This window comes from Glycine soja, chromosome 3 (assembly GCF_004193775.1).
Source record: "Glycine soja cultivar W05 chromosome 3, ASM419377v2, whole genome shotgun sequence".
In the NCBI taxonomy this organism is placed as follows: domain Eukaryota; kingdom Viridiplantae; phylum Streptophyta; class Magnoliopsida; order Fabales; family Fabaceae; genus Glycine; species Glycine soja.
Genome location: NC_041004.1, coordinates 46,717,850 through 46,745,598, shown reverse-complemented (window position 1 = coordinate 46,745,598; position 27,749 = coordinate 46,717,850). Strand labels below are relative to the sequence as shown.

General features: G+C 34.6%; 1 protein-coding gene across 2 annotated transcripts; it reads left to right on the top strand.

Annotated features, from left to right (window-relative positions):
• LOC114407753 (protein ILITYHIA-like) lies at nucleotides 1-27,749 on the top strand. Of its 2 annotated transcripts, XM_028370980.1 has the most exons (60): nucleotides 1-327; nucleotides 537-913; nucleotides 1,073-1,204; nucleotides 1,296-1,677; nucleotides 1,825-1,971; nucleotides 3,312-3,496; nucleotides 3,593-3,719; nucleotides 3,835-3,908; nucleotides 3,983-4,059; nucleotides 4,151-4,187; nucleotides 4,264-4,430; nucleotides 6,129-6,312; nucleotides 6,806-6,883; nucleotides 7,156-7,275; nucleotides 7,400-7,459; nucleotides 7,607-7,732; nucleotides 7,811-7,910; nucleotides 8,008-8,177; nucleotides 8,772-9,071; nucleotides 9,148-9,264; nucleotides 9,342-9,443; nucleotides 9,536-9,685; nucleotides 11,556-11,720; nucleotides 11,791-11,967; nucleotides 13,313-13,435; nucleotides 13,575-13,655; nucleotides 13,747-13,863; nucleotides 14,523-14,695; nucleotides 14,868-14,945; nucleotides 15,042-15,189; nucleotides 15,832-15,954; nucleotides 16,043-16,099; nucleotides 16,181-16,291; nucleotides 16,371-16,562; nucleotides 16,644-16,817; nucleotides 17,839-17,949; nucleotides 18,050-18,119; nucleotides 18,220-18,298; nucleotides 18,589-18,691; nucleotides 18,773-18,943; nucleotides 19,050-19,172; nucleotides 19,247-19,360; nucleotides 19,492-19,598; nucleotides 19,679-19,730; nucleotides 19,830-19,936; nucleotides 20,036-20,095; nucleotides 20,190-20,304; nucleotides 20,465-20,575; nucleotides 20,673-20,810; nucleotides 20,884-21,006; nucleotides 21,109-21,180; nucleotides 21,779-21,891; nucleotides 22,706-22,864; nucleotides 23,992-24,088; nucleotides 24,203-24,385; nucleotides 24,597-24,791; nucleotides 25,178-25,357; nucleotides 25,452-25,584; nucleotides 26,457-26,535; nucleotides 27,302-27,749. In XM_028370980.1, the coding sequence occupies exons 1-60, from the start codon at nucleotides 204-206 to the stop codon at nucleotides 27,342-27,344; spliced, it is 7,893 nt and encodes a 2,630-aa protein (XP_028226781.1). In that variant the 5' UTR covers nucleotides 1-203; the 3' UTR covers nucleotides 27,345-27,749. The 2 variants fall into 2 exon arrangements, with proteins under 2 accessions (XP_028226781.1, XP_028226782.1); XM_028370981.1 differs by lacking the exons at nucleotides 1-327; nucleotides 537-913; nucleotides 1,073-1,204; ... (2 more) ...; nucleotides 3,312-3,496; nucleotides 3,835-3,908 and having other exon boundaries at nucleotides 3,604-3,719.

Genomic DNA, 27,749 nt, shown 5'->3' with positions numbered 1-27,749 from the left:
TCGTTGGTTTGTTTTTCATTTCAACGAAAGTCTGAACCGAACACGACAGGTTCGAGCTATAGCAGTAGTACCCAAAACCCTAGCTAATCTCAGTAGTGAGGAACTGAAACACACTCACTGTGGCAGAAGAGGAAGCGTCGCTGCTGCATTATTAATCAGATTTTGAGCTCCGCAATCTCCTTCGGATCTTCCCGTTTTCTACAATGGCGGCGGAATCATTGCAATCTCTCGTTTCCCTCTCCGAATTGGTTTCCACTTCCTCCACGAACCACCGTGTTCGGATATTCCGTCGCGAAATCCCTGCGTTCTTGAATTCCTCTACTTCAGGTCAGCACCCAAGCCATCGCACTAACACGCCATTTCCATTTCCATCAACCAACATTGCGCTTCACTTCCAAAACGACGAGCGTTTAATCTCGAACGAGGCTTTGTTTTTCTTCGCTATTGCTTAGCAAGATAGACATGCATCGCACGGTCTGAATGCGTGATTTGTTTGTCATTCAACATAATCGTTTTGGTCTTTTTTTTTTTGGCAGAAATGTCAACGGAGCTCGCTTCGTTACTCACCGATATAATATTCAGAACGGTTGCGATTTACGATGATCTTAGATCGAGGAAAGCCGTTGATGATGTGATTGTGAAAGCCTTGGGTGGAACGGTGTTCATGAAGACTTTTGCAGGAGCTCTCGTTCAGAACATGGAAAAGCAATCCAAGTTTCAATCTCACGTTGGGGGCTATAGACTTCTCAGCTGGTCGTGTCTACTTCTGAGCAAGAGCAAGTTCGCCGCAGTTTCTAAGAATGCTCTGTGTCGAGTGGCTGCCGCGCAAGCTTCTTTGCTTAGCTTAGTTTTGAAAAGGTCTTTTCGGGAGCGAAGGGCTTGCAGGAAAAAGTTTTTCCATTTATTTTCTCAGGTTCAGCTCAACTTCATTCTTTTTATTTTATTGATGCTAATACTAATACGTGTGTTGCTTCCTCAATTTCATGCTTTTAAGTTTTGACCTCTTCCTTTTCGATTATATAATGTATACTAAAAATTATAGTGTAATTTAGATGTTTATGCTTGTTATCAGTTGCCGGATATTTATAAAGTCTACATGGAAGAGCTTAGAAATGGCCGAATTCCTTTCAAGGATAGTCCGGAATTATTAATGCTGTTGCTGGAGTTCTCAAGTCGATCTCCGTCTTTATTTGGGGAATTCAAGGTCAGTGGGTGCACATAAGTTTTCTGGTTTGTGTTTGCATTCGGTTTATGTTAACGTCATAGTGTCTGATGTAGTTCTTTGCTCCTTACAGCCAGCATTTCTTGATATATATGTTAATGCAATACTGAGTGCAAAAGAAAAGCCAGGAAAGAGTCTTACTGAAGCATTTCATCCACTTTATTTGCAAATGTCACATGAAGATTTTCAAAGTATTGTGATACCATCCTCTGTTAAAATGCTAAAGCGCAACCCAGAGATTGTGTTGGAGTCTGTTGGGATTCTGTTGAAGTCTGTTAACCTTGATCTGAGTAAATATGCTGCTGAAATTCTTTCGGTAGTATTAGCACAGGCTCGACATGCTGATGAAGGGAGAAGGGATGGGGCATTAGCTATAGTCCAGAGTCTGAGCCAAAAATCTAGCAATCCGGATGCATTAGACACAATGTTCAATGCTATCAAAGCTGTTATTAAAGGTATAAAATGTCACTATGCTTGTGTTGTTGGTTTGTTATGATGCCTACTAAACCATTTGGAGATTGTGGGTTATCTAGAGTTTTGATTGACAGTGCTAGTGGTGCTGTTGTAATATATTTTGACCGCACAAGTTTCATTCTGAATAGGCTCTGAAGGAAGGCTGGCTTTTCCATACCAGAGAGTTGGAATGGTGAATGCGATACAAGAATTGTCTTATGCACCTGATGGAAAATACCTCATCAGTCTGTCTCGCACAATATGTGATTTTCTTCTATCATACTACAAGGATGATGGTAAGCACATGATGTAATATTCCTTTTCGTTATATATATAATATATTTCTTTACTAAGTTTGTCTTTTGCTTTTTTATTCAATGTAGAATAAAATATTATTAGAAAGAAAAGAGAGAAAGGTAAATATTTGGAGAAGGGATCAGATATCCTCCTAAACAGTAACCAGACAAATGAAAGTAAAACAATAAGCTAAAGAGACTAAAAAATCTAAAGAGCCGTTTAACCACTTATATATCTATAGTGGAATTCCCCGAAAAGCAACCCTGGTTTGACCACCTAGGAAATTCAATACACGATCCTATCCCCTTACGTAACTTAGGGCAATGGGGGCATTGTTGAAATACGAGTGTTCCTCTCCAACCACATATAACAGACATCTGCTGAAGCTGCACATTGCCACAAAGCTTGGCATTGAAAACCTTTAAAGTATATCTCAAGAACTTTTCTAATGTGAAAGACTGAAAGGACACGTTCAATGTACACCAAGTGGCCCAAACAAATTATAATAATGCAGAAATAAATGATATTTCTAATTAGACTTGCACATAAATTAGGATAAAAAGTTGTCTTAGGTAAGTGAATATGCAGCATGTCATTTGTAATGCTTTTAAATGCCAGAGAGTATCAATTGGTATTTCTCATTATTCTTAATGTAAATCAATGAGTTACAAAGGAGGTGGGGTGACTGTCACTGATCATTATTTGGTCAGCTCTCTTCCGCTGGACGTTTTGCTTTTTGGTATTTATGATGTGTTTGGATAAACTCTGAAAAAAACACTTTCATGATATAAGTTTGTTTTTAAGCTACAATTTTAACATTTGATAAACAAACTAACTCTATTCCTTTTTTAAGTGTTGTTTTTTTGGAAAACTTTTGTTCCTATTTATCTGTTATTTTCACAGTTCAAGATAACATTAATTGTTTTTTTTGTCAATTATTCCTTACTTTCCACCTAATTTTTAATTATTTAATTCACATTTATTGTGAAGGCAGAAATAGAAAATAACTAATGTGTATTTATTGTGCAGTAAAAAGGAAAAAGGGTAAAATAGGTAACTTCATAACTATTTTATGAGGAGTGATAAAATTTATTGTATTTCTTTGTTGCTGTGCAAAAATCTTAAAAGACTCTTAAAAAGGAAGAAAGGTGGTAATACTTTTTTTGTTTGGTATTTTGTTGTTTTACAAGCTTATTTAATTACTTTAAAATTATTTATGATGTTTCTTTTAATTTGAAAGAGCTTTTCTACTTGACAATATCCCTTGCAAACAGTTCTTTATAAGGAATTAATGATCATATTATTTGGTGCTGAATCATGCTCTACACTTAATTGACAGGAAATGAGGAGGTTAAAATTGTGATTTTGTCAGCTATAGCTTCTTGGGCAGTTAGATCTACAGATATCATTCAAGAGAGTTTGGTTTCCTTTTTGGCTTCTGGCCTCAAAGAGAAGGAAACTTTAAGAAAGGGTTTTCTGCGCAGTCTACATGCTATATGCAAAAATGAAGATGCTGTCTTAAAGGTAACCTTTTATTATGATTATTTGTAATTGCTTGTTAATTTATTTCATGCATACTATGTGAACATCATTCCCTTATGTTTCAACTATATTTTTCAGATGTTACCTTTGATTGGCACTCTTATGCAACTTGTTAAAACTGGCTTTACAAAGGCAGTGCAACGTTTAGATGGCATATATGCATTGTTACTAGTTGCGAAGATAGCTGCTGTTGATATCAAAGCTGGTTTGTATTAGTAGAAATCTTTATATTCTTTAATATTGAGTACTAGCTTATTTCTGTTTTATTTATTTATTTTTTGCCAAAACTTTTATTTGTTCAACTGTGTTTACTTTCCTAGAGGAAACATTGGTAAAGGAAAAGATATGGGCTCTGATATCACAAAATGAACCTTCTGTCGTGCCAATTTCTATGGTGATTACTCAGCTAAAAATTGTTAATAGCATTACCCAAGTTTTATTCTACATATCTGAAAAGATGCTCTGCAGGCTTCAAAGCTTTCAATTGAGGATAACATGACATGCGTTGATCTACTTGAAGTGCTTCTTGTGGAACATTTACAATGGTAAATTCCATTATAATGCTAAAAAGATGACCATAGTTTTTGCCTTTATGTGTTGTATGCTTGACTATGCTTTGTTTTCTTGGTTCTGCAGTACATTGTCCAATTTCTCGGTCAGATTGATGTTACAGGTAAAGCACTTTGCATTTTATCAGATTCCTATATTTGGCTTGCTAAATTGACGCATTCATTGTTAACTTCACGCAGTTAATGATCTTTTTTATGTGTCATCCGAGATGGGATATTAGAAGAATGGCTTATGATGTTGCCAGGAAGATTATCCCATCTGCTCCACAGTTATCTAAAGATCTATTGTTGGAATTTTCGAAGTACCTTACTTTGATTGGAGAGAAACATTTAGCTTTAAAAACAAGGTAAATAGTTGATGTTAGAATGACCTGCATATTTGTCAGTTAAATTTGTATAAGTCAGCTGGACTTAGATGTGTATATTTCAGAAAGGTACCTCTCTTTGGTAGTAAAAGTTGCATATTTTGCTATTAGATTATATTGGAAAAAACCTAAGTCCCTCATCGGCTAGAGATAGTGCTAAGATAAAGTATATAAGTGGGGGCAACCCTCACCCTATGAGTTTGCTTTTGGGGTTGAGTTAGGTCCAAATCCACATTCTTAGAGATTTGGACCTACCAAAAGCTTAGTGTTTCTCCTGTCCAGTGGCCACAAATTATCTGGAAGTTTCCTCTTCAAGTTCCCCTTTAGGGTTTTTGTTGCTTTTCTAAATTATTAGGCTAAATTGCAATTTTGGTCCCCCTATTTCTAAATCAAGACATTGAGTCCTCCTATTTTAAAAAATAAGCAATTTTGGTCATTTCTTCTGGTGACCGTTAGTTGACCATCCAAAGTCAAATGTTGACTTTGATGTGGCATAATGATGCTATTGTGGAACTTACGTAGGCAATTAGCATGATGCTTATGTGAAAAAAAAATTAAATGAAGGGAAAAATAAAAAGTGTCTTAATAGGAATTGAACTCATAACCCTTTATTTATAGACAAGACAATAAACCACTAACACTTATTTTGTTTAGTTAACTACATTAGCATTATTTTCTATGTATCATTAGTCAATTGTTATTATTATTTTTTTTTCAAATTATCAAAATTTATAATTAAAATATATTTAATATATAAACCTTTTTAATTTTATTTTATATCATTTTATATGTTTTTATTTTTGTGTAGTTTACATATTTTTATTTTACCAATTTATAATTAAATTTCATAAATTAATATGAAAATTATTTACATTATTTTTTTAAAATTGATTTTAATATACAAATTATTTTTACTCTAATTATTGACGTAAAATTAAAAAAGATTAATAACTTTTGACTAATAATTTGTAGAAAATAGTGTTAATGTAATTAACTAAATAAAGCAAGCATCTTAGTAGTTTATTGCTTTGTCTATGAATAAAGGGTTATAAGTTCAATTCCTATTAAGACACTTTTTATTTTCACTTCGTTTAATCTTTTTCCACATAAGTGCCGTGTTGATTGTCTACATAAGTTCCATGTCAGCATCAATATACCACATGAAAGTCAACGTTTGACTTCGGATGGTCAACTAAGGAAGGACCATAATTGCTTGTTTTTTAAAATAGAGGGACTAAATGTCTTGATTTAGAAGTAGGAGGACCGCAATCGCAGATTTGAAATTATAGGGGGATCAAAATTACAATTTAGCCAAATTATTAATAGTCAAATGAGTGGAAAATTATGTTTTATAAGATTGGTAACATTGTTTAGTATCTTTTGGTTTTGCTTCTGGAAAAACACTTGTCTAATGTGGTTGGAGCAAGTTCTTCCACAATCTAGTAAATATAGCTTGTGCCTATCTTGCAGATCTTAATCCTCGAGAGGCTACTAATGTATTTTGGAAATTCAATTTTCTGGGATTTTTCATAGCAGTCCTCACTACCTATTATAGTTTATAGAGGGTCACAAACATGGTCCTAATGTCCTACCACATTTGAGTCGTACTTCTGTACTTCTTCTCTTACCAATCTCAACCTTTTCCATTCTGCTTTAAAACTATTATATTTGAATTTGCAGTGATTCTGATATTTCTTTGGACCCTCAAGTTCCGTTCATTCCATCTGTTGAGGTGTTGGTAAAGGCTCTGCTTATTATGTCACCAGCAGCTCTGAAACATGCTCCAGAATCATTTTTCAGAATAATACTTTGCTCACATCACCCGTGTGTAGTTGGTGGTGCAAAAATTGATGCAGTGTGGAAGGTAGTTATTTACATGTGTGTTGTCTTGTATTCCATTTTCACTTTTATTATTTAATTAATTGCTAATAAAAAAATAAACTAGTATAAACTCAGCAGTCTAGAAGCCTGACCTTGTGCATGTAATCTGATAATAGCCTAATGAATCTGATATGAGTTGCAGTTCAATTGAAATGTGTGTATTTATAAGAGTATACTTACTCTTATATGGTCTAGCTAGATGGAAGTATATCTCTTTTGCCCATACCCGAAAACTGTATGTATTATTTTTCAACAAGACATGTTTAGAATTTTTTCTTTGACAAGCCTTTGAATGAGTAATCTACTCTGGTTTTCATAATCATCTGTGAGATAATGATCATAATTGATTTTACCTTTTATTAGTGTAAATGGCATGTCTGTATGCCTGAAATATACATGGTGAGGGAATCTTTATTTACTCTAGTGCTTTTTTTTTCTCTTGACTTGTTAGCTAACCTGTGTCATTCTTTTTCCAGAGGCTCTCCAAGTGTCTGCAGACACAGGGTTTTGTTGTCATTGATGTCATTTCAGCTAACGTGGGGAATTTCTTACAGGTAATTGTGTGATTGATGTACTTCAAATCTTTTGCGCTTTCTTCTATATAGTTAGAGTAGCTGTGTGATTTACATATTCTGAAGGGATGAATATAGAGTTAGAGTAGCTGTGTTTCATTCTTTTCACTTTCTTTGTTATCTGTTTTTTTTGTGTTAGTACATATTTGTGTCGTGTTTTGTGCCAATTGTTTGACTTCAATCATGTATAAACTGGATTCCTTTAAAAGATTAACTATGTTCTACAAACTACCAAATGATATATTGTGTTGCAGGTCTTACTGGGACCAATGGGCTTGAAGAGTGCTAATCCACTAGAACAACAGGCAGCGATATTGTCACTGTGTAACTTGATGTCTATAATCCCTGGAGATACATATATAGAGTTTGAAAAGGTAGCCATGCAATTTATATATGTATGCTCAGATTATAATTTAGCTGGATTCTGTAATTTTTCAAGATTGTGATTGATATTCGTATATTCTGATTGATAACCTTACCGCATGTTCATGATGCCAGAATTTGCTAAATCTTCCCGAGCGGTTTGCTCATGATACACTTTTGGAGAATGACATTCAGGTAATTCACATAGTGCACTTTATACTGTCTATTGATTGATATTAATATCATCAGTGCAATGTCTTCCATTTGTTGTGATTACTACTTTAAATTTCATTTATTCTAATCGGCAAATATGATTTATATTTTTTTGTCACATGGTTTCAGATCTTCCTTACGCCTGAAGGAATGCTTTCCACTGAGCAAGGGGTTTATGTTGCTGAATCTGTTACTGCAAAGAACACAAAACAAGCAAAGGGTCGCTTCCGGATGTATGACGATGAAGATGGCGAGGTACATTATAATTTTTTCCATTTTCTTTGCTTCATTCCTGAGTTTTAGTTAGTTATACTATGCTTTTTCTTCAATTAGGATCATACACGTTCTAATCATTCTGTGAGGAGAGATCAACCTAGTAGAGAAGCTGCTGGTGCAGGGAAAAAGGATACTGGGAAGGCTGCAAAGAAGGCTGGCAAGTGTTGCACTTCTGTTTGTCTTAGTTTGTAGATTTTGAATTGAAAGTTCACCTAAGCTGCTTTTTACTTATGATGTTATTGTGATTCATTTAGACAAAGGGAAGACGGCAAAGGAGGAGGCAAGAGAATTGCTACTTAAGGAGGAGGCTTCTGTACGTGATAGAGTCCGTGAAATACAGAAAAATCTGTCTCTGATGCTAAGAACTCTTGGAGATATGGCCATCGCTAATTCAGTTTTTGCTCATAGTAGGCTGCCTTCAATGGTATTGGCATGCTGCCTGCTAATCTTTGTTACAATATATTTGATGCTATTTGAATTAACTAAGATCAGTCTGAATTAAAACTATTAATTAAGATGCCCATCTGTTAGTATTACAGCTAAACTACTCCTTACATGATTTGAGCAATCTTTCCTCTTTGTCTTAGCTTTTGTGGTTGAGTTATGTCTAATCCATTTTGAGTTAGGTCCAATTCATTTTTAATATGTTATCAAAGCCCATCTCGTCTTTATGTTCTTGGGTTATGGGTAAATATTCTTTCCTGTAACCTTCAAATATCAAATATCTAGGTATAGGCAAGTGGTGTGTTATGATCCCATATTAGCTGGGAATATGGCCAAAGTAGTCCATTTAAACTTCTGCAATACTCACCCTTTGAACTAGTTTTTGGGGTTGGTTTTGGTCCACTCCATTTCTAATTCTGTGCCCTTCATTTTAGTTAAATTTAATTGCTCTTTCCTAAGGTTGTAGTTTCTAATTATTGAGACTGTACAGTTTATTACATAATTTCTATCCCTTTTTTTTATTATGTGATATAATTATATATGGCTGTGATTCTGGGTCCAAATCTTGTGTCAGGTCAAGTTTGTCGAACCATTAATGCGATCGCCTATTGTAAGTGATGAGGCTTTTGAAACCATGGTGAAGTTAGCAAGATGCACTGCTCCCCCTCTATGTGATTGGGCCCTTGACATTTCCACTGCTTTGCGCTTAATTGTGACTGATGAAGTTCATCTTCTGTTGGATCTAGTTCCATCAGTTACTGAAGAGGAATTCAATGAAAGGCCACATGGCCTTTTTGAGCGGATTTTAGATGGCCTATCTATTTCTTGCAAATCAGGAGCACTTCCTGTAGATTCTTTTTCTTTTATATTCCCAGTAAGCAATTATACTTTCAAACGCTATTTAATCAATGTACCAAGGCTTCTATGTTCCTAACTCTGATTCTCTACAGATAATTGAGCGAATTCTTCTGTGCTCTAAGAAAACAAAATTTCATGATGATGTACTTCGAATATTTTATTTACACCTTGATCCTCATCTACCTCTTCCTAGGATTCGAATGTTATCGGTACTTCCCCAACATTTTATGCTTTATTTAGTATTCTCTTATTTTACCAATTGCCTTATTAATTTTATTTTCTGTAGGTACTTTACCATGTACTCGGTGTTGTTCCAGCGTATCAAGCATCGATAGGACCTGCACTAAATGAGCTGAGTCTTGGTTTGCAACCTGCTGAAGTTGCTTCTGTGTGTATGCTTAACTCTATTTGCATTGTGCAGTTGTGTCTTTGATTCTTTGTAACAATGCTTATGTTATCTCTCAATTTCTAATTATATAGGCACTTTATGGAGTTTATGCAAAAGATGTTCATGTAAGAATGGCATGCTTGAATGCGGTCAAATGTATCCCTGCTGTTGCTAATCGTTCTCTACCTGAAAACGTTGAGGTTGCAACAAGTATATGGATAGCATTACATGATCCTGAGAAGGTTTGAACTTTTTTCCCTGGAAACTTATTGCTTAAGATTTCTCCTTTAATTTTCCTTGTCCATAGAGAATAAACTACTATTTTAAAAAAATTGTACAGTAATATGATGTCTTTGCCTTTTATTTTCAATCCAATTTCACTTTAGATTGTTGTTTTCTTGTAATACATTGATATTTAATTCTGCTTTTGCCTTTTCTGTGGGTCTCCTATATATTCTTAGCCCATTTCTTTTAGAAAGACAATAAAAATGCATTGAAAGTGGTCAAATCCAGAGAACTTATGTTCTGGGCATGTGTAAATTGAACACTCTTGAAAGCAAAGCAATGATAGCGGGGGAAGAACCAAGAGAATGCTGAGTGCCGACATAAGAAATCAACTGTACAATTCATCTCACGATTGTTTCTGAGGTTGAAATTGGGGATTGCTGATGTAGACTGCGCCCTCTGTCCCTATTTATAAGATCTTTTTCAGAAAATTGTTTGTCCCTTTTTATAAGACTCTTTTCTAATTTTCGGATGCATTTAATTATTTTTTGCTAAAGTACCCTTAATCAATTAACAAATATTTTAACCAAAAATTAAAAAATGCTGAGTGCCGACATAAGAACCAAGAGAATGCTGAGTGCCGACATAAGAAATCAACTGTACAATTCATCTCACGATTGTTTCTGAGGTTGAAATTGGGGATTGCTGATGTAGACTGCGCCCTCTGTCCCTATTTATAAGATCTTTTCCAGAAAATTGTTTGTCCCTTTTTATAAGACTCTTTTCTAATTTTTGGATGCATTTAATTATTTTTTGCTAAAGTACCCTTAATCAATTAACAAATATTTTAACCAAAAATTAAAAAATGCTAGAAATTAATGAAAGCAACTCTTTCTCTCCCTTCTTAAGATTGGGGAATATAGCCTCAGATTACTGTTCTCACTTATCTACATTAATTATTCTCTCTCCAAATATTAATTAATTAGATGAGAAGTAATTAAGTAGAAAGAGAGATGATTAATTTTTAAAAAATAAGGGTAATTTTTAGAAGAACAGTACAAATAATTGACAAATTTAATGCAATTAACTAAATTAACTACTTTTCTTGAGGGATGTGAATTAGTTGAAAGGGTTTTATAAAGGATGAAGGGAGTCTTAGAGATTAGAGATATAGCTAAGTTTGCATTTCAAAATATCCTAGAAAGTCTATATTTTAATGATTTGTAGATCCAATTGTTCAGAACTCAACTGACTGGACCTGTAAATGGCTGAATTAATTATTTTTTACTGACTTGGTCTTGGACATGATTTAATTAGTTTCCATTTCAAAATATAATTCATTTTTAGAGTCCCCCCCCCCATCCACCCCACCCCTCCCACCATCCGTTAATTCAGAAAACCAAGAAGGCAATCCCTACATATTAAATTTGAGTCCTCACAATCAAGAGTGAAAACCTCTGCTAATCTACTCTTTTTTCGTGAACCACCTTTCTTTTTCTTTTTGCATTGCTTATTTCTCGAGTAGCTAAACTGTCTAATTGTCTTAAAAATGTGGGTGAAAGAGTTAACCACTAAAGTTCTTAATTGGCACGTGAAGGTGGCTTTTTTATTTGCCATTAAGTCTGAATGTTTTGTTAACTATACATGCACCTGATTTTTAAAGTCATGAAATACTGTTCCACATTATGCTTAAGTATTCTTAGATATGAATTCTTTCGTTACGGTACAATAAGGTTTTCATTTACTTTGTATTGCTATAGTATAGTAGCTTTTGCTGATCGTGCTTGGTAATTTTGTACTGTTTCCTATTTTTTTATTATTTTCATTTAATTTTCTTTAACTTGAACTATATTATGATAAGCTAATTCACTATTTTCAACATTTCAGTCAGTTGCTCAAGTGGCAGAAGACATATGGGATCATTATGGGTTTGATTTTGGAACTGACTTTTCGGGACTTTACAAAGCACTTTCTCACATTAACTACAATGTTCGTGTGGCAGCTGCAGAAGCATTAGCTGCTGCCTTGGATGAACATCCAGATTCTATACAAGTATGTCTGATTTATAATTTTCACTTTTTGCTATGTGGTTTTGGTCTCATGATTTACTGATAATTTTCAGGAGTCCCTTTCCACTTTATTTTCGCTGTATATTCTGGACATGGGTGTTGGAGATGACAATGTTGATGCTGGTTGGCTGGGTAGGCAAGGAATAGCTTTAGCATTACATGCTGCCGCCGATATTTTGAGGACAAAAGACTTACCTGTTGTCATGACATTTCTAATTTCGAGAGCACTGGTAATTTTACTGGCATTTATTTTTTGATTTTCATTATAATCCTAGAACTGAAACCTATTTTCATTTGGAGTCAACATCTTTTTTAAGAGCTAATATAGCTTTATATGAAATCAAAAATGAAAATATTTTTCACTGTTGAGATAATCAAAATTTGTTTTTTTTTTTGGAAGGCATAAAATATATTATATTATTAAGATAATCAAAGCAGTACAAGTGGTACTGAATTAAAAGAAATACAAGCACCTCTGGTGCTGCCCTCCAAAAGAAATCCCAAACTAACCCAGTAGGAAAGGCAACCCCACATAGTTTAACCAAAGGATTCCGATATGTTGGAAGACCAGTGGTTAAAACTAATGTCGAAACCTTTCTCTTTAGTTTTGAGCCAAGACCAAACTAAGAACATAGCCTCTTCCATGACTTTATATGAGTCAAAAGGTTTTCCTTGAAATATCAAAAGATTCCTATGTTGGCATATAGTGCTAGTTAGAGCAACCCACCATCCACTCCATCTGCTATGATTTATATTTGCACCAAACCCATCACAAAATTGTGCAAAATGGTTTAGTGGGGAAGCTGGAAGAGGTCCTACAGCCTTAATCAAAATTTGTTAACCGGTTAATATTTGATATTACTTATTGTTGTCTCCATCCATTTTTTCTTCAGTGCGAATTGTGCACATTTGAGCTTATGTCAGATGAATAGCAATAATTTTGCAGTGAATTTTCAATTTTTTGCCTTACCAGGTTCATTCATCAATGTAGAGTAAGAATTTTCTTTGGGTGAATATATGATGGACAACAGTTTGATTTAAGGTTCATTGAGTGCATATCAGGGTATTAGGGATTCATCCATGTGCCTATCAAAATGTTGTGCAACATAACCCATACCTCATGGCTCATAACAAATTGTATTGTAAATCATGCAACACATTCAAGGAGTGAGCAATATGCTCTTGCCACCACAAAAAATTACTTATCCTTGAGGAATTAGGGATTGAATTATACTGCTATAAAGGTTGACAGACTACCAAACAAAGAATGGGAACTATAAACACCTATTAAATATCATAAGCCTAAACCCATATTCAACACAGGTTCTGGATGGTGCAATAAAATGTCCCTTGTCTGAAAATGAAATGAAATAAATTAAAAACTTTTTAATGCTTGATACTCTCAATAATAGATGTTAATGTGACGAAATAAAATAGTCTGCTTAAAATTAAAAGTAAATGTAAATTTTTGACGGTAGTGTGTTTTGTATTGATGCTGTCAGTGAACTGTTACCTTGATCTATAGTGTAACTTTTCTACTAAACGTTTGACTTTTGGTATTGATTTCATTTGCAGGCTGATCTGAATGCTGATGTTAGAGGCAGAATGATTAATGCTGGTATATTGATCATTGATAAAAATGGAAAAGATAATGTCTCCTTGTTATTCCCCATCTTTGAGAACTACTTAAACAAAACTGTGAGTTCCTTATCACGTGGGAGATTGATCTGCTGGATACTGTTCTATTGTTCTTTTCTTTCTCTGTAGTTTGGCACTTAAAACATTTTTAAGAGTTATATGTGATGCTTCAGTAATAGATTTTCCCTCATTGTCTTAGGCTCCAGACGAAGAAAAATATGACTTGGTTCGTGAGGGTGTGGTTATCTTCACTGGAGCTCTGGCAAAACACTTGGCAAAGGTTAGTATTAAAGCTTGCTCCTCGTTTCTTAATTTTGGTAGCTAGTTAAAATTTAAAACTTTTGCTATTATTTATATTCCTTTTGGAGCAGGATGATCCTAAGGTTCATGCTGTTGTGGACAAATTGTTGGATGTTTTAAATACTCCTTCTGAAGCAGTTCAAAGGGCAGTCTCTGCGTGCTTATCTCCATTAATGCAATCAAAACAAGTATGCAAGAATATTCTTACATTGGATGCTTTTACTTCTGATCTTCACGGAAGGAGTGCCACTTTATCAGCATTAAATAAAAATTGGACAAAAAATAACCCTTGTTTGCATATTTATTTTCCCCCCTCTGTTGTTGATTAGGTGGATAGTATGAAATATCGACACAAGCAATAGGTCCAATATAAATAGTTATTGATGCTTGGTGTTAGGATGCATTTGTATGGTTTCACAGTATTTTGCTGAAAGGAATACTGAAACCTGGTGGCAAATTGTTGTATTACAATTCACATGCTTGTTTGGGTGTAACTCATCTTGTTTAAAGTACAAAGTTTGTGCTGTTATGCTAGCTTGTCAGCACCTTACCTGAACATAAATACATAGTTTTTTTTTTTTGATCAGCCAAAAATATAATATATTCATTACTAAGTACCAGAGGTACTAAATCGATACATATTTGTATAAATACGAATCATAGCTGATTCTATAACAAGCCTTGATATTATACAAGCTGAAAGAAAAGTAGAAAACTACATAGGATAATAGTGCAGAGCTTTAATCTATTTCCCTATGTTAATGCTTAAGGTGAATATTGTCTTACATTTTGATGTTTTCTAGATTTACTCAACTGAATTATTGTTATTTGATACTGCAACCATTAGGATGATGCAGCAGCTCTTTTTAATCGGCTGATGGATCAAATGATGAAAAGTGAAAAATATGGAGAACGGCGTGGGGCTGCTTTTGGACTTGCAGGATTGGTTAAGGGATTTGGTATCTCCTGCTTGAAAAAGTATAGGATTGTGATTACACTTCAAGAAAGTCTTGCTGAAAGGTTGGAGAGTTTATTGTGAACATCTTTTTTTCTTTTTAAACACTGCCTATTTTCTGAATTTTAGAAAATAAAAAATCAGTCTGATTTTTTAAATCGGACTTTTGACCATCAAAATGTGAGAGAAAGGAATATACCTAAATTATTTTTATGTTAATTTATTTTTAAACTGCAGGAATTCTGCAAAATCTCGTGAAGGAGCTTTACTTGGATTTGAATGCCTTTGTGAAACACTTGGAAGAATATTTGAACCGTAAGTTGCTAAGTATTTTGTCCCTAAAATTGTTGATTTTAAATTTAGTTTTATGTTGTGTGTTTTTTTAATTATTTTCACAATTATTGTGTTCAGGTATGTGATTCAGATGTTACCACTACTTTTGGTTTCGTTCTCTGATCAAGTTAATGCAGTCAGGGAAGCAGCTGAATGTGCTGCCCGTGCAATGATGTCTCAACTTAGTGCTCAAGGAGTGAAGCTTGTCCTTCCATCTCTCTTGAAGGTGATAAACATGTATTATCATTATGATTGATGAAACATTTTGTCTGCTCCAGATAAACAAAATGTGGTTTGAGTTGCCAAAATGCAAATTGGTTATTGTTTTGTAAAAGTGTAAATTTTCATCGTGATTCTTGGGTGCTTTACTCCTGTCATCATCTTTTATAGATTCAAAATCTTGACTTGAAGTAATTGATTGATATTATCGGCTTGAAATGTTTAAATCCCCCCTTCCTCCCTTTTGATTTTAAACTATATATTAATAAGATGCCTGATCACAGCCAAACCTTTGGTTTTGCATGTGAATTAAAATACATTTGGTAAGAATGGTATATTTGTAGGCATTCGGAGACTGCAATATCCATATACTTATTGGGAATTCTTGTGCTACTTCAATGACTTCTTGCAAAATCCTTGTAGTATGCGTTGTTTTTTTTTTTATTTCTCTTGTCAAATTCCTTGCACTTGTAGTCTGAAGGAGAGTATGGTAGTGATATGTTTCTCAAATCTCAATAATCTAACTGTGCTTAATGCGGCTTGAGTTGGTAATCTGAAGGAGAATTTATGTTTGCTTCCTACTTATAGAATTATCATTTACTATGCTTCTATTTCAATGAACTATTTCATAGCTAATCTATTTGCTCAGGGTCTTGAAGATAAAGCTTGGAGGACAAAACAAAGTAGTGTACAATTACTTGGTGCTATGGCATACTGTGCTCCTCAACAGTTGTCTCAGTGTCTCCCTAAGATTGTTCCCAAATTGACTGAGGTATAATATGAAGTAAACATTACTTTTTACTTTTAAATTCCTTCTAAGCTATAGATTGCATTGCCTTAACCCATATCGCTATTTGAAGGTTTTGACTGATACACATCCTAAAGTCCAGTCAGCTGGGCAAATGGCCCTTCAACAGGTTTGTCTTGACTTATGAACTATTCTATCCATTTGATTCCTGTTTCTGTGATGAATATTTTTAATTTTAATTTTTTTCCAGGTTGGGAGTGTGATAAAGAATCCAGAAATATCTGCTCTTGTCCCTACTCTACTTAAGGGACTTAGTGATCCTAATGAGCATACAAAATACTCCCTTGATATTCTTCTTCAAGTAAGGTTTACGGCATTTACTTTGTTTATTTTGTTTATTTTTTTACTTAGTTACCTAATATGTTTATGGTTGGTTGCAGACAACCTTTGTTAATTCAATTGATGCCCCTTCACTTGCATTATTGGTACCGATAGTACATAGAGGTTTGAGGGAAAGGAGTGCTGACACTAAAAAGAGGGCAGCACAAATAGTTGGAAACATGTGTTCCTTGGTTACAGAGCCGAAGGATATGATTCCATATATAGGATTGTTGCTTCCTGAAGTAAAAAAGGTAATTCCATAGAATGCTGCTTTTACTTTTGTTTCATTGGCCATGGTTTCTTCTCATTTCATGCATATATTATAAGAGCAGGTTCTTGTGGATCCTATCCCTGAAGTTCGGTCAGTTGCTGCTAGAGCCATTGGATCCCTTATAGGAGGAATGGGCGAAGAAAATTTCCCTGATCTTGTCCCATGGTTGTTTGACACACTGAAATCTGATAATAGTAATGTTGAACGCTCTGGAGCAGCTCAAGGACTGAGTGAGGTCAGACTTTTTCTTTTAATAGGTTTTACTTTTTAGGGCCTTTGGAATTTCATATAGTTGAGGATCATTTCTTAGTTGCTATGACCTTTGGAATTACATAAATAATGTTAAGAAGGATAGTTAAAAAATCTAGAGGATCATTTGTTTTACGAGTTGCAAATAATTTTTTATGGCTGAAAAAGTTACTAGTTAGCTTGTAAATTAGAGGAACTTTCCATTATGCGAATATTGGTGGTCTTTTAATGAACCCTATACATGGAAATTATATATACTTTTAATCAGAAAAATTATAATACAAGGATTGTGGGTTTGTTAAGTGAGCTGGGTATTTATAGTAGAACTGGAAACTGACAAGAATCATGGAAGCCTATTTTTTTTTTTTTTTTTGGAAGGCAGAAAATATATATTATTAATAAAAAACACAGCAGTACCAGAGGTACTGGTGAGATATACACAAGTACAAGACACCTACTGTGTCACCCTCCAAAAACAAAGGAAAACCCAACAATGACCCCACCACATAAGATAAAGATACCCGACCCAGATTAACCAAAGTACTCCACAAGATTGGAAGACCAGTGGTTGAAAGGAGTATTGAAATTTTTCTCTCTAACTTTTAACCATGACCATGCTAGGAATAAAGCATCATCCATCATGGAAGCCTATTTGATAACATATTGGTGGTAATCTGGTGTGAGAATAGTACTACTTTAATGTGTTATTTTCTGTGTAATTGTTTTGCTTTTTTTTCAAGTCTGTTAGTTTCAAGTCAGCTCTCATGCTTATAAGTTAGTTAGCTGCTAGTTTGTTTTTGGACAGCTGGCTAGTTAGTTAGATCTGATCTTCACACTGCAGCTCAAAACTTCTCTCAGTGTGAAAATCATTTTTACTAATTAATAAATAATATGTTTTCATTTTTTATGAATTCAACAAGCTCTCTGATTCCCACTGAAAGATATCATCATTCTTTAAGGAGACCATTTTACCATATTTTTTCTTTTGACTTGTTATTCATTTACAGGTCTTAGCTGCTCTTGGGATTGATTTCTTTGAGCATGTACTTCCTGATATTATTCGACATTGCTCCCATCAAAAAGCATCCGTACGAGATGGATACTTGACCCTGTTCAAGGTAAATAGTGAAAGTACAGTAACATTCACAAATCGCATTGGAGTTTTATAAGATTATTTTTGTAGACTTTATTTAATCATTTTCCCAAAATATTCTTTAGTATTTGCCACGGTCACTGGGAGTCCAGTTCCAAAACTATCTTCCCCAGGTGCTGCCTGCTATTCTAGATGGTATGGTATTATTTTTTAGGGTTAATTTATGTGCTATTATTGCTATTTCTTGGCTTGTTATCTTGGAAAATTTACCATGTTTACTTTTGACATTTTATAGGTCTTGCCGATGAGAATGAATCCGTACGAGATGCTGCCCTAGGAGCTGGCCATGTCCTGGTCGAGCATTATGCAACAACGTATGTTCTATTGTATCATTGTTTTTAATTTTTTGTGTTGCGTGGTTAATACTTTTTTATTAGCCCCACTCCTGGTAAAATGTGTTTGTGGAAACTGTAGTGTTGGCATATTGTTGCACTATTTATGTAAGACTTATCACTATTGATTGAATGATACTTGTGATTTATGCCACAAGTGGGGATGCTGTGCCAATCAGTTTTCTCTGAGATTTCTCTCCCTTTTTTCTATTTTCTCTCATGTTCTCAGCTCACTAATTTCTAATCATAATTAATAATTTTTTTCCCTACAGTTCTCTACCACTTCTCCTTCCAGCTGTTGAGGATGGCATTTTTAATGATAGTTGGCGTATTCGACAGAGCTCAGTCGAGCTGTTGGGTGATCTATTATTCAAAGTATGTGTTGCTCATCCCTGAGCAACTCCTTTACAGTTCACAGAGCTTGATTTGAGTTATGAGCCTATTTATTTGTTTCAGGTTGCTGGAACTTCTGGTAAAGCTTTGCTTGAGGGGGGCAGTGATGATGAAGGTTCTAGTACTGAGGCACATGGGCGTGCCATCATTGAGATTCTGGGACGTGATAAACGTAATGAAGTACTTGCTGCATTGTACATGGTCCGAGCTGATGTTAGTTTGTCAGTACGTCAGGTAATGACTACTACATTTACTTTTTTTTTAGTCAATATATTGTTCATTATTATTATTGGAATATGCTTACCAAATGTAACGACTGGATGCATTTTTCTTTTTTCAGGCTGCATTACATGTGTGGAAAACTATTGTGGCAAATACTCCAAAGACTCTTAGGGAAATTATGCCAGTTCTGATGGATACTTTAATTACATCCCTTGCATCATCATCATCTGAAAGGCGGCAGGTCTGTGCTATATCTGTGTCAACCTATTTTCTATCATAGGTTGCAGAAATTACATATCCCTATTGCTAATGTAGGTTGCTGGACGATCACTGGGTGAGCTTGTCAGGAAGCTTGGTGAACGGGTACTTCCCTTGATAATTCCAATCTTATCACAGGGGCTGAATGACCCCAACAGCAGCAGAAGACAGGTTAGACTAGCTTATGGTGTTGGAATTTTTTTATTTCATCCTAATGATCAAAAGTCTACCTTGGCTGTATCATAGATTCAATAGCTCATAACTTGTTATTTGATACAATTATGAATTTTATTGGTTGCAAGGGTGTATGTGTTGGTCTGAGTGAAGTGATGGCAAGTGCTGGTAAGAGCCAGTTGTTGACTTTCATGAATGAACTCATCCCAACTATTCGGACTGCCCTCTGTGATAGGTTTGTGCATTTTATTCTTATTTCACTGTTTGCAGAACTTTTAGACTGCATTATCTGATATTAGAGGGATATGTTTACAGTGTGTCTGAGGTTCGTGAATCAGCTGGCTTAGCATTCAGCACTTTGTATAAGGTTGTGGCTTTTACTGTATTTTTGAGTTTTTGTTAGTGGTGACTGGTGATTAAAATTCAATTATTTTAGCATGCCTTATCCCCCAAATTTGGAATGTAGAGTGCCGGAATGCTAGCTATTGATGAGATTGTTCCAACTCTTCTACATGCATTGGAGGATGATGAAACTTCTGATACTGCACTTGATGGCCTTAAACAAATTTTGAGGTAAAATGTGCAGTGACATCAATTTCATACTGCGAAGTTATATTATTTGTGCCAATTTCTTGTTTTAAACTAAATGCTTGCATTTTTCCTTATTTGTAGTGTCAGAACAAGTGCAGTACTACCTCACATTTTACCCAAACTGGTTCATCCTCCATTGTCGTATGTGTCTTTCTGTTTTGATCCATTTCTTCTAGATGATATAGCTCTTGTATCTTAAGATTTTTAACTAAGAACTTCTTGTTACTTGTCCAAGTGCCTTCAATGCACACGCTTTAGGTGCTTTAGCAGAGGTTGCTGGGCCTGGCCTTGACTTTCATCTTTGTACTGTGCTTCCTCCTTTGCTATCAGCAATGGGTGATGATGATAAGGTACACTATGCTCACATAATTTGGAGAGATACTTTTGCAGAATTCAGACATAATGTTTGCATCTTCATGTGACGATTTTATGAGTCTTGACCTTATAGAATGCAGATTGATTTGGAGAAATTTTATCCTTTTCTTTTTTTGTTGGTTGTTGATATTCTAGGAGGTTCAAACTTTGGCTAAGGAAGCCTCTGAAACAGTGGTCTTAGTTATTGATGAGGAAGGTATTGAGCCACTCATGTCAGAGCTTGTCAAAGGTGTTAATGATAGTCAGGTATTTTCTTGTAACAACAGATATAATTTGATGCCCTTTATCTGTCTCCTACATGCCCTCCCTACAATTTATTCTATTTTTTATGATGTGTCTACAGGCTGCTGTCAGAAGATCTAGTTCATATCTGATAGGATATTTCTTCAAAAATAGCAAGTTATATCTGGTTGATGAAGCTCCAAACATGATATCTACTCTAATCATTTTGCTAAGTGATTCTGATTCATCTACTGTTACTGTAAGTGCTGGAGTTGTTGACATTATACATAGATCCTCTATACAGTATATTGTTATAATTTGCTTTTCATTAGGTTGCGTGGGAAGCTTTGTCAAGGGTCATTATTTCAGTACCCAAGGAGGTGCTGCCTTCTTATATAAAACTTGTCCGTGATGCCGTGTCAACATCCCGAGATAAGGAACGGAGGAAGAAGAAGGTGAGGCTGTTACCATTAAACTTATTCCTATCTGGGACTTTCAGATATTGTTTTTGGTTCCTAATTGCTAATTTGCACATATTCTGTATAATTGCTCTGCAGGGAGGACCAATTCTCATACCTGGATTTTGTCTTCCAAAAGCACTTCAGCCTATATTGCCAATTTTTCTCCAAGTACTCTTCTTTTCATTCCATTGAAATTTCTGCATTTTGTATGATCATTACATGTTTTGCAATCCAGTTTCACACTTACCATTTTCACATTCTTTGTGGATATTTAAAGAAAACTAGTATAGGTATAGCTTTGTTTATATAATTTTTTAATCCTGTCTGAGATTTTTAAGAACATATCAGTTGATTATATTCTTATCAAGTAATGCAATTCTAGTCTCCTTTTAAAGCAGTTGTAAGTTGTACTGTTGTACCTTTGTGTCAATTTGAGCGTTTTCTATGCTATTGCTGTTGTGCCAGTTTTTGCTCATCTATGGTCTTGCAGTTCCACTGTCTCATTGTTCAGTCATGTCTCCCCCAGTCACTCCTGCTGAGTGAAAAGCACAACTCATCTTAGCATTATTTTTTTCATCTGGCTTTGACATCATTTATGTTCGATTTTTAAATAATATTACAAATATGCTGACTGTTTTCTTTCCTACATAGTTTAAAAATTCTAATATTGCATTGTTTGGTTCTTAGTCCTACATTGTGTGTTATATATAAAGTTGGAAGGTTTACACATAAAATTCATTCGTCAAGTTATTATTTTTGCACACAGGGTCTCATAAGTGGGTCTGCTGAATTGAGGGAGCAGGCTGCTCTGGGACTTGGCGAACTGATAGAAGTGACCAGTGAACAATCACTCAAGGAGTTTGTCATCCCAATAACAGGGTATCTAATAAAATAATTTGTTGATGTAGATTTTTTTTTCCTACAAATTTTCACATTTTAGCCCTTTTTTTTTATTTGGCAGGATTTCATATTTTAGCATAGCAAGCTCTAATAAGTAATGATATCATTTTATAATTTAATATTTCTGTCAATCTTTTGGTCTCTCTTATTTCAGTACATCAACCGAGAACCAATTCATTGGTTGTTGGCTTACTATTTCTCACTTAATCCGCATTGTATGCTTATGCTGACACAAATGATTTGATTTGGCATTTTCTATGTTTAAGAAAATTTCAATAAATTATCCCAGTCTTGCAATCTGCATTTCTTAAAGATATGAAATTATTTATGTCGTTGCCTAACAACGTATGATGTTGAGTTGTTGGAAAGTTGCCTTGTGGTCACCCCTAGCCCACCTTAGTTGTGGTATTGCGGCCTCTTTAGGGGTGCCTTAATTGCAGCCTCAAGGATGGTGGTCTAGTCCCACATCAACTAGACATATGGCTTAAATAGAGCTTATAAATCTTGGGCAGTCCTCACCTTAGAAGCCAGTTTTGTGGGGATGAGTTAGGCCCTAAGCCCTTGAGTCCCTGACTGGATATTAAGAGCCAGTTTGACCAATAGGTTTGTTTTGAGCTTGATCTTGCTCTTCTCATTGTTTTAATTATACATAGTTTCATCCCAAGAAGGCTCTAGGTGAGGTAGATATTTGATTGTCCATGCTTTATACTCAACTGAGATTCTATATTTTATCATTTATTATTCTGGGGACATATTTTATACATTCTGACTTTGCCAATCCTTTTTGTCATAGGCCTCTTATCCGTATAATAGGCGATCGATTCCCATGGCAGGTGAAGAGTGCCATCTTGTCTACTCTAACTACGATGATAAAAAAGGGTGGAATCTCCCTGAAGCCTTTTCTTCCTCAGCTGCAAACAACATTTGTCAAGTGTCTACAGGATAGTACAAGGTTTGAGATAATAAACGATCCCTGTTTCTTATTTTCATCTGCATGTAGTTTTAAGGAAAACGCAACTTGCCCCGTTCAGCTTTGACTTATGTAGATTTGATGCATGGTTTGAAAATATGGAAGTCACCTTTCAACTTCCCACAATGACAAAAATTGCCATCTTATTAGTAAATCATTCAATTAAATATTTGCAGGATTTATCCCATGACTTGCTAACGATAAAATAGTGGGGAAATCTCAAATGGGTCAAATGTAGTAAAAACTTTAACATTCAGTTATGCCGTAATTAAAGGGGAGAGACTGATTTAAAGGAATTGCTAACATTGTTAATGCATAATCTGTATTCTCATTTATTGACAAATGATTTATTAAGAAGATTAAGATGCAGATGTAGAGATATGAAATCCTCATGGGAAGAAGACATCACAATAAAAACTAAAAGGAAAATAGAACAGAAAACAGACTTTTTTCTGACTGTTCTGGCAGGGGAAGATTGGTCACCAATCTAGCATACATGCGATCCAAATCTCATTTTTAGTTGATTATCCATCTTCCTCCAAGGGTGAATCCAACAACAGTTGTGTGTTGGTACTTGGTGGTGAATTCTTGGGACTGCACAAAACCCAATATACATGGATGTTGCCTGTTTCTTCTTTCTTTGCTTGAAGATTGCACTATCCACAGGATTGTCCCCCTTCCATGATCTTCACCTCCATTTTGTCACCACCAAATTCTTCATTTCCTTCACAACATTTGATTTGTCACACTGGACCTATTTTTTACTGACTCACATGAATTTTTAAAGTGTATGAAAGATTGAAAGTAAAAAAAAAAATAACAAACCATTGTTGTCCATTGAATATCAATTATTAAAGGAGAGAAATCTCCTTTAAGGATTTTCCTTTACAGCTGAGCCTCTGCACCGTTTCTCAATGCTACAACCTTAAATACCACTCACTCCCTTGATTCCCTGCTATTTAAGATAAACCCCTGCCCTTCCAACCTCTAACTAATTGTTCTAATTAATTATTTGATAGTTTACTGTAATTAACTTGCAATAAAATGTTGGTATTTGGGAATCTCCTATATGTTATTATTCTTGCTTATTAGATTAGATGTGACTGCAGAACTGTTCGTTCTAGTGCTGCCCTGGCACTTGGGAAGCTCAGCGGACTCAGTACCAGGGTTGACCCTTTAGTTAGTGATTTGCTGTCAAGTTTGCAGGTGATTTCAGTACTTCAATTTTGGCTTAAGCTGATGCAACACTGTGAATCTAACATCTTAGCATTGCTGAATGTTACTTGTCCAATACAAAACTGTTGGAATTTGATTATTTAGGGATCAGATGGCGGTGTTAGTGAAGCTATTCTGACTGCTTTGAAAGGTGTCTTGAAGCATGCTGGAAAGAATGTGAGCTCTGCTGTTCGAACTCGTTTTTACAGTGTTCTCAAGGAGTTAATTCATGATGATGATGAGATAGTTCGAACATATGCTTCTAGCATATTGGGTATCTTGACACAGGTTTGTAGACTATTGAACGGATTTGGATTTTACTGACATTTTTTTTGTTTCCTCTATTCTTCTTTCCTTATTTGAATGACTATAAAATGTTACTCTTCCACTTTTCTTATTACATTTGCTTTCATTTCCTAAATTTATTACAGATGCTTAATTTTCTGTTTGATTTTGTTTTTATAATGTTTTTCTGATTGTTTTTTTACTATAACTCCAGTACCTTGAAGATGTTCAGCTGACAGAGTTGATTCAAGAACTGTCAAGTCTAGCTAATTCACCAAGCTGGCCACCTAGGCATGGTTCCATCCTTACAATTTCTTCCTTATTTCATTACAATCCAGCAACAATTTGTTCGTCTTCCTTGTTCTCAACTATTGTTGATTGCCTTAGAGACACCCTGAAGGATGAGAAGGTATGTTAATACTCAATTAGGTTTGGTAGGCCATGTTTCTGAATTAAGCACCTTAATTCTGTATTTGGAAGTAATTGAGGAGTTATTTGTGTATTAATTTCGAATTTGGCAATTATATGTTGTGATGTGATAGTTATAGTGATATATATAGGTTGTGAGACTTGTAGATGGCAATTAAGGTGTCAGATTATTATTTCTTGTGTTTTGAAGGTGGAAACTCTTGCTCTGGGAAAACCCTTTGTTGTTTAATTTTGATCTCAAATCTGGTCTAAAATCCAGATTATTTCTATAATTTTTTCAGAATTCATTGTGTTTATTTCTGAAGTCTAACAAGTTTCTTGTTATATTGCTATTGTCCGATTTTATTAAATTTTTCTGTAAAACAGTTCCCTCTTCGCGAAACTTCAACCAAGGCATTGGGAAGGCTCCTTCTTTATAGATCTCAGGTGGATCCTTCTGACACACTTCTTTACAAAGATGTTCTTTCATTGCTAGTATCATCCACACATGATGAGTCTAGTGAAGTTAGAAGAAGAGCATTATCTGCTATAAAAGCTGTTGCCAAGGTATGCGCTTGAACAGTCTTGCCTTGACCATGATATCACCTGTAGAATAATATGGTTGAAAATTTACATGGTCTACATTTCTGCAACATTACAGGCAAATCCTTCAGCCATTATGTCACACAGCACTATTGTCGGTCCTGCACTAGCAGAGTGTATGAAAGATGGAAATACTCCAGTTAGACTTGCTGCAGAACGATGCGCGCTACATGCCTTCCAACTAACAAAGGGTACTTTCACAGTTTCGCCTGCATTCTGTTATATGCTCTTTATCTTTTTATTGATATTTTTGTTGGGCAAGGTTGATTGTGATTATGTTCTCAACATATATTTGTCTTTGACCATTGAATAAATAGGATATCTGATGTTTAAGAGTCTAGTCTTGAAAGCATAAGCAATAATCAAATGCTAATAAAACATTTTTTGAATTTTATTTTTCTGGCTGGCACTTCTTACAAGTTGAATGATTAGTTTTGTGAATGAAATCAAGTAATTGGTGTTTTTCATGACTTTGTGCAAGTTCTGGAAGCTCATGACTTGTGTTTAAGTAGAAGTAAAACGGAGTATATGGATTGTTAGTTTAGTATGAGGTGTATTAATTCTTCTTAATGATGAAACTTAAAGACCATACCTTTCACAAATTACACGCTTTAAATATCTTGGGTCCATCATTAAAACAATGGAGAAATAAAGGGTGATGTAAAGCGTAGGATTCTAGTGGGTGAATGAAATGCAATAATTGGTGTCTTTCAGAACCCTAGTTAGTTCTTGCTTCAATCTGTTTCTAAACTAGCCAGCCTTGAAATAACTTATTACTCCAAAACAGCCATATATATAGCACTTAACACTCGAGTGCCATTCTTTCCCTTACATCTTTCTGTGTCAACAAAAAACCTCTTAAAATATTTATTTTTAATCTTACCATAAAAGCATATATAATCTATAAGAATCTTTAGTTTCGGCTTACATCAACATTTTTAATGTCACAACTGTGAATTATTGAATAGGTTTTCCTTTTTGTCTACTGGAACAGGATTTTAGATTTAGCAACTGATAATTGTATTATGGAAATGCTCTCCTAACTCTCTTTTGGGTTTTCCAGGTTCAGAAAATGTTCAAGCAGCACAGAAGTATATCACTGGCTTGGATGCTCGGCGCCTATCCAAGTTTCCTGAATATAGGTACTTATATAATCAAATATGCATTTCTATAGAATGATCATTTCAATCTTATGCAATTCAAGTACCAAATCCTGTATATTTAAGGGAGAAAACAAAATGATAATGAATCTGACATGCTACTAGTAACAAAGTCTTTTTAGGTTCCAGATGAGATACAAAAATCCTCATTAACTTAAAACTAGTCACAAAATGAAATAAAATTCTTAATGCATTTTAGCCTATTAATTTATTGACAAGCTAATTAGAGCTGTCAATGCTAGTTTGAGTCACTTTGCATTGATCTGCTTTTAAATGGGGGTGAGTGACTGAACAACGTGCATGCTGGGCGAAACAAGGAAGCCTGCCTTCCTAACGTTCTCTATCTATTACCCTTGTACCCTGTTGAACATGGAAAGTGGAGAGAATTATTAAATGTAGAAATATAGGAAAAAGGAAGGAAAAATTATAGAGTTTCATAAGCTTTATTGTTTGTATTTTTTCCCAGGAAAAAAAACAAATTTAAGTGCTGAAATAACAATTGTGTTTAATTATAGGTTAATTTTTAAACAAAATGGATAATCTTTATTACTAGCATAGATAATCCTTGTTTTTTCAAAAAAAAAATCAGTATAAAAAAATAATTACTCATCTTAATTAAGTTCTGTTAAATATCAGAAACTTTAATTGCAATTAAACTTTTTGGTAGTTTTCACTGGTTTTGTACGTAAGTCAACAACCCATGTAAAAATATGTTATTGATAAATCTCTCGTATTTACTGCTGTGCAGTGATGACAGTGACGACAGTCACGAAGATATATCAAGTAGCTAAGTTTGTCTTGGTGTTGTGTCCTTCCCTTTCTTCTCTGGTCGGAATACAAAATTCTCGTTGATAACCAAATTTTTGGCAGCACAATGATATAGTAAAAAAAAAAATATAGATATACGCAATTTGAGGCAGCTTACCCAATTTTTTTCCGCCTGGGTATTTGATTATGTCTATAATTGTAAATTAGATGAGGTGAATTATTTGTTTACTTAAGATTTTTATTCAATCAATTTTGGTGGTAATATATTTTTTACACCTGCAATATTTTGTCCATTCTACATTGACAATGCCATCGTAGCAGCTTTGATTTTTCCGTAATGTACTATGTGCAGGTGCAGATTATACTGTGTTTTTAAGATGAATTTTGTTGGATTATATGAAAATAATAGTGGAGTTTTATTGTTGTTA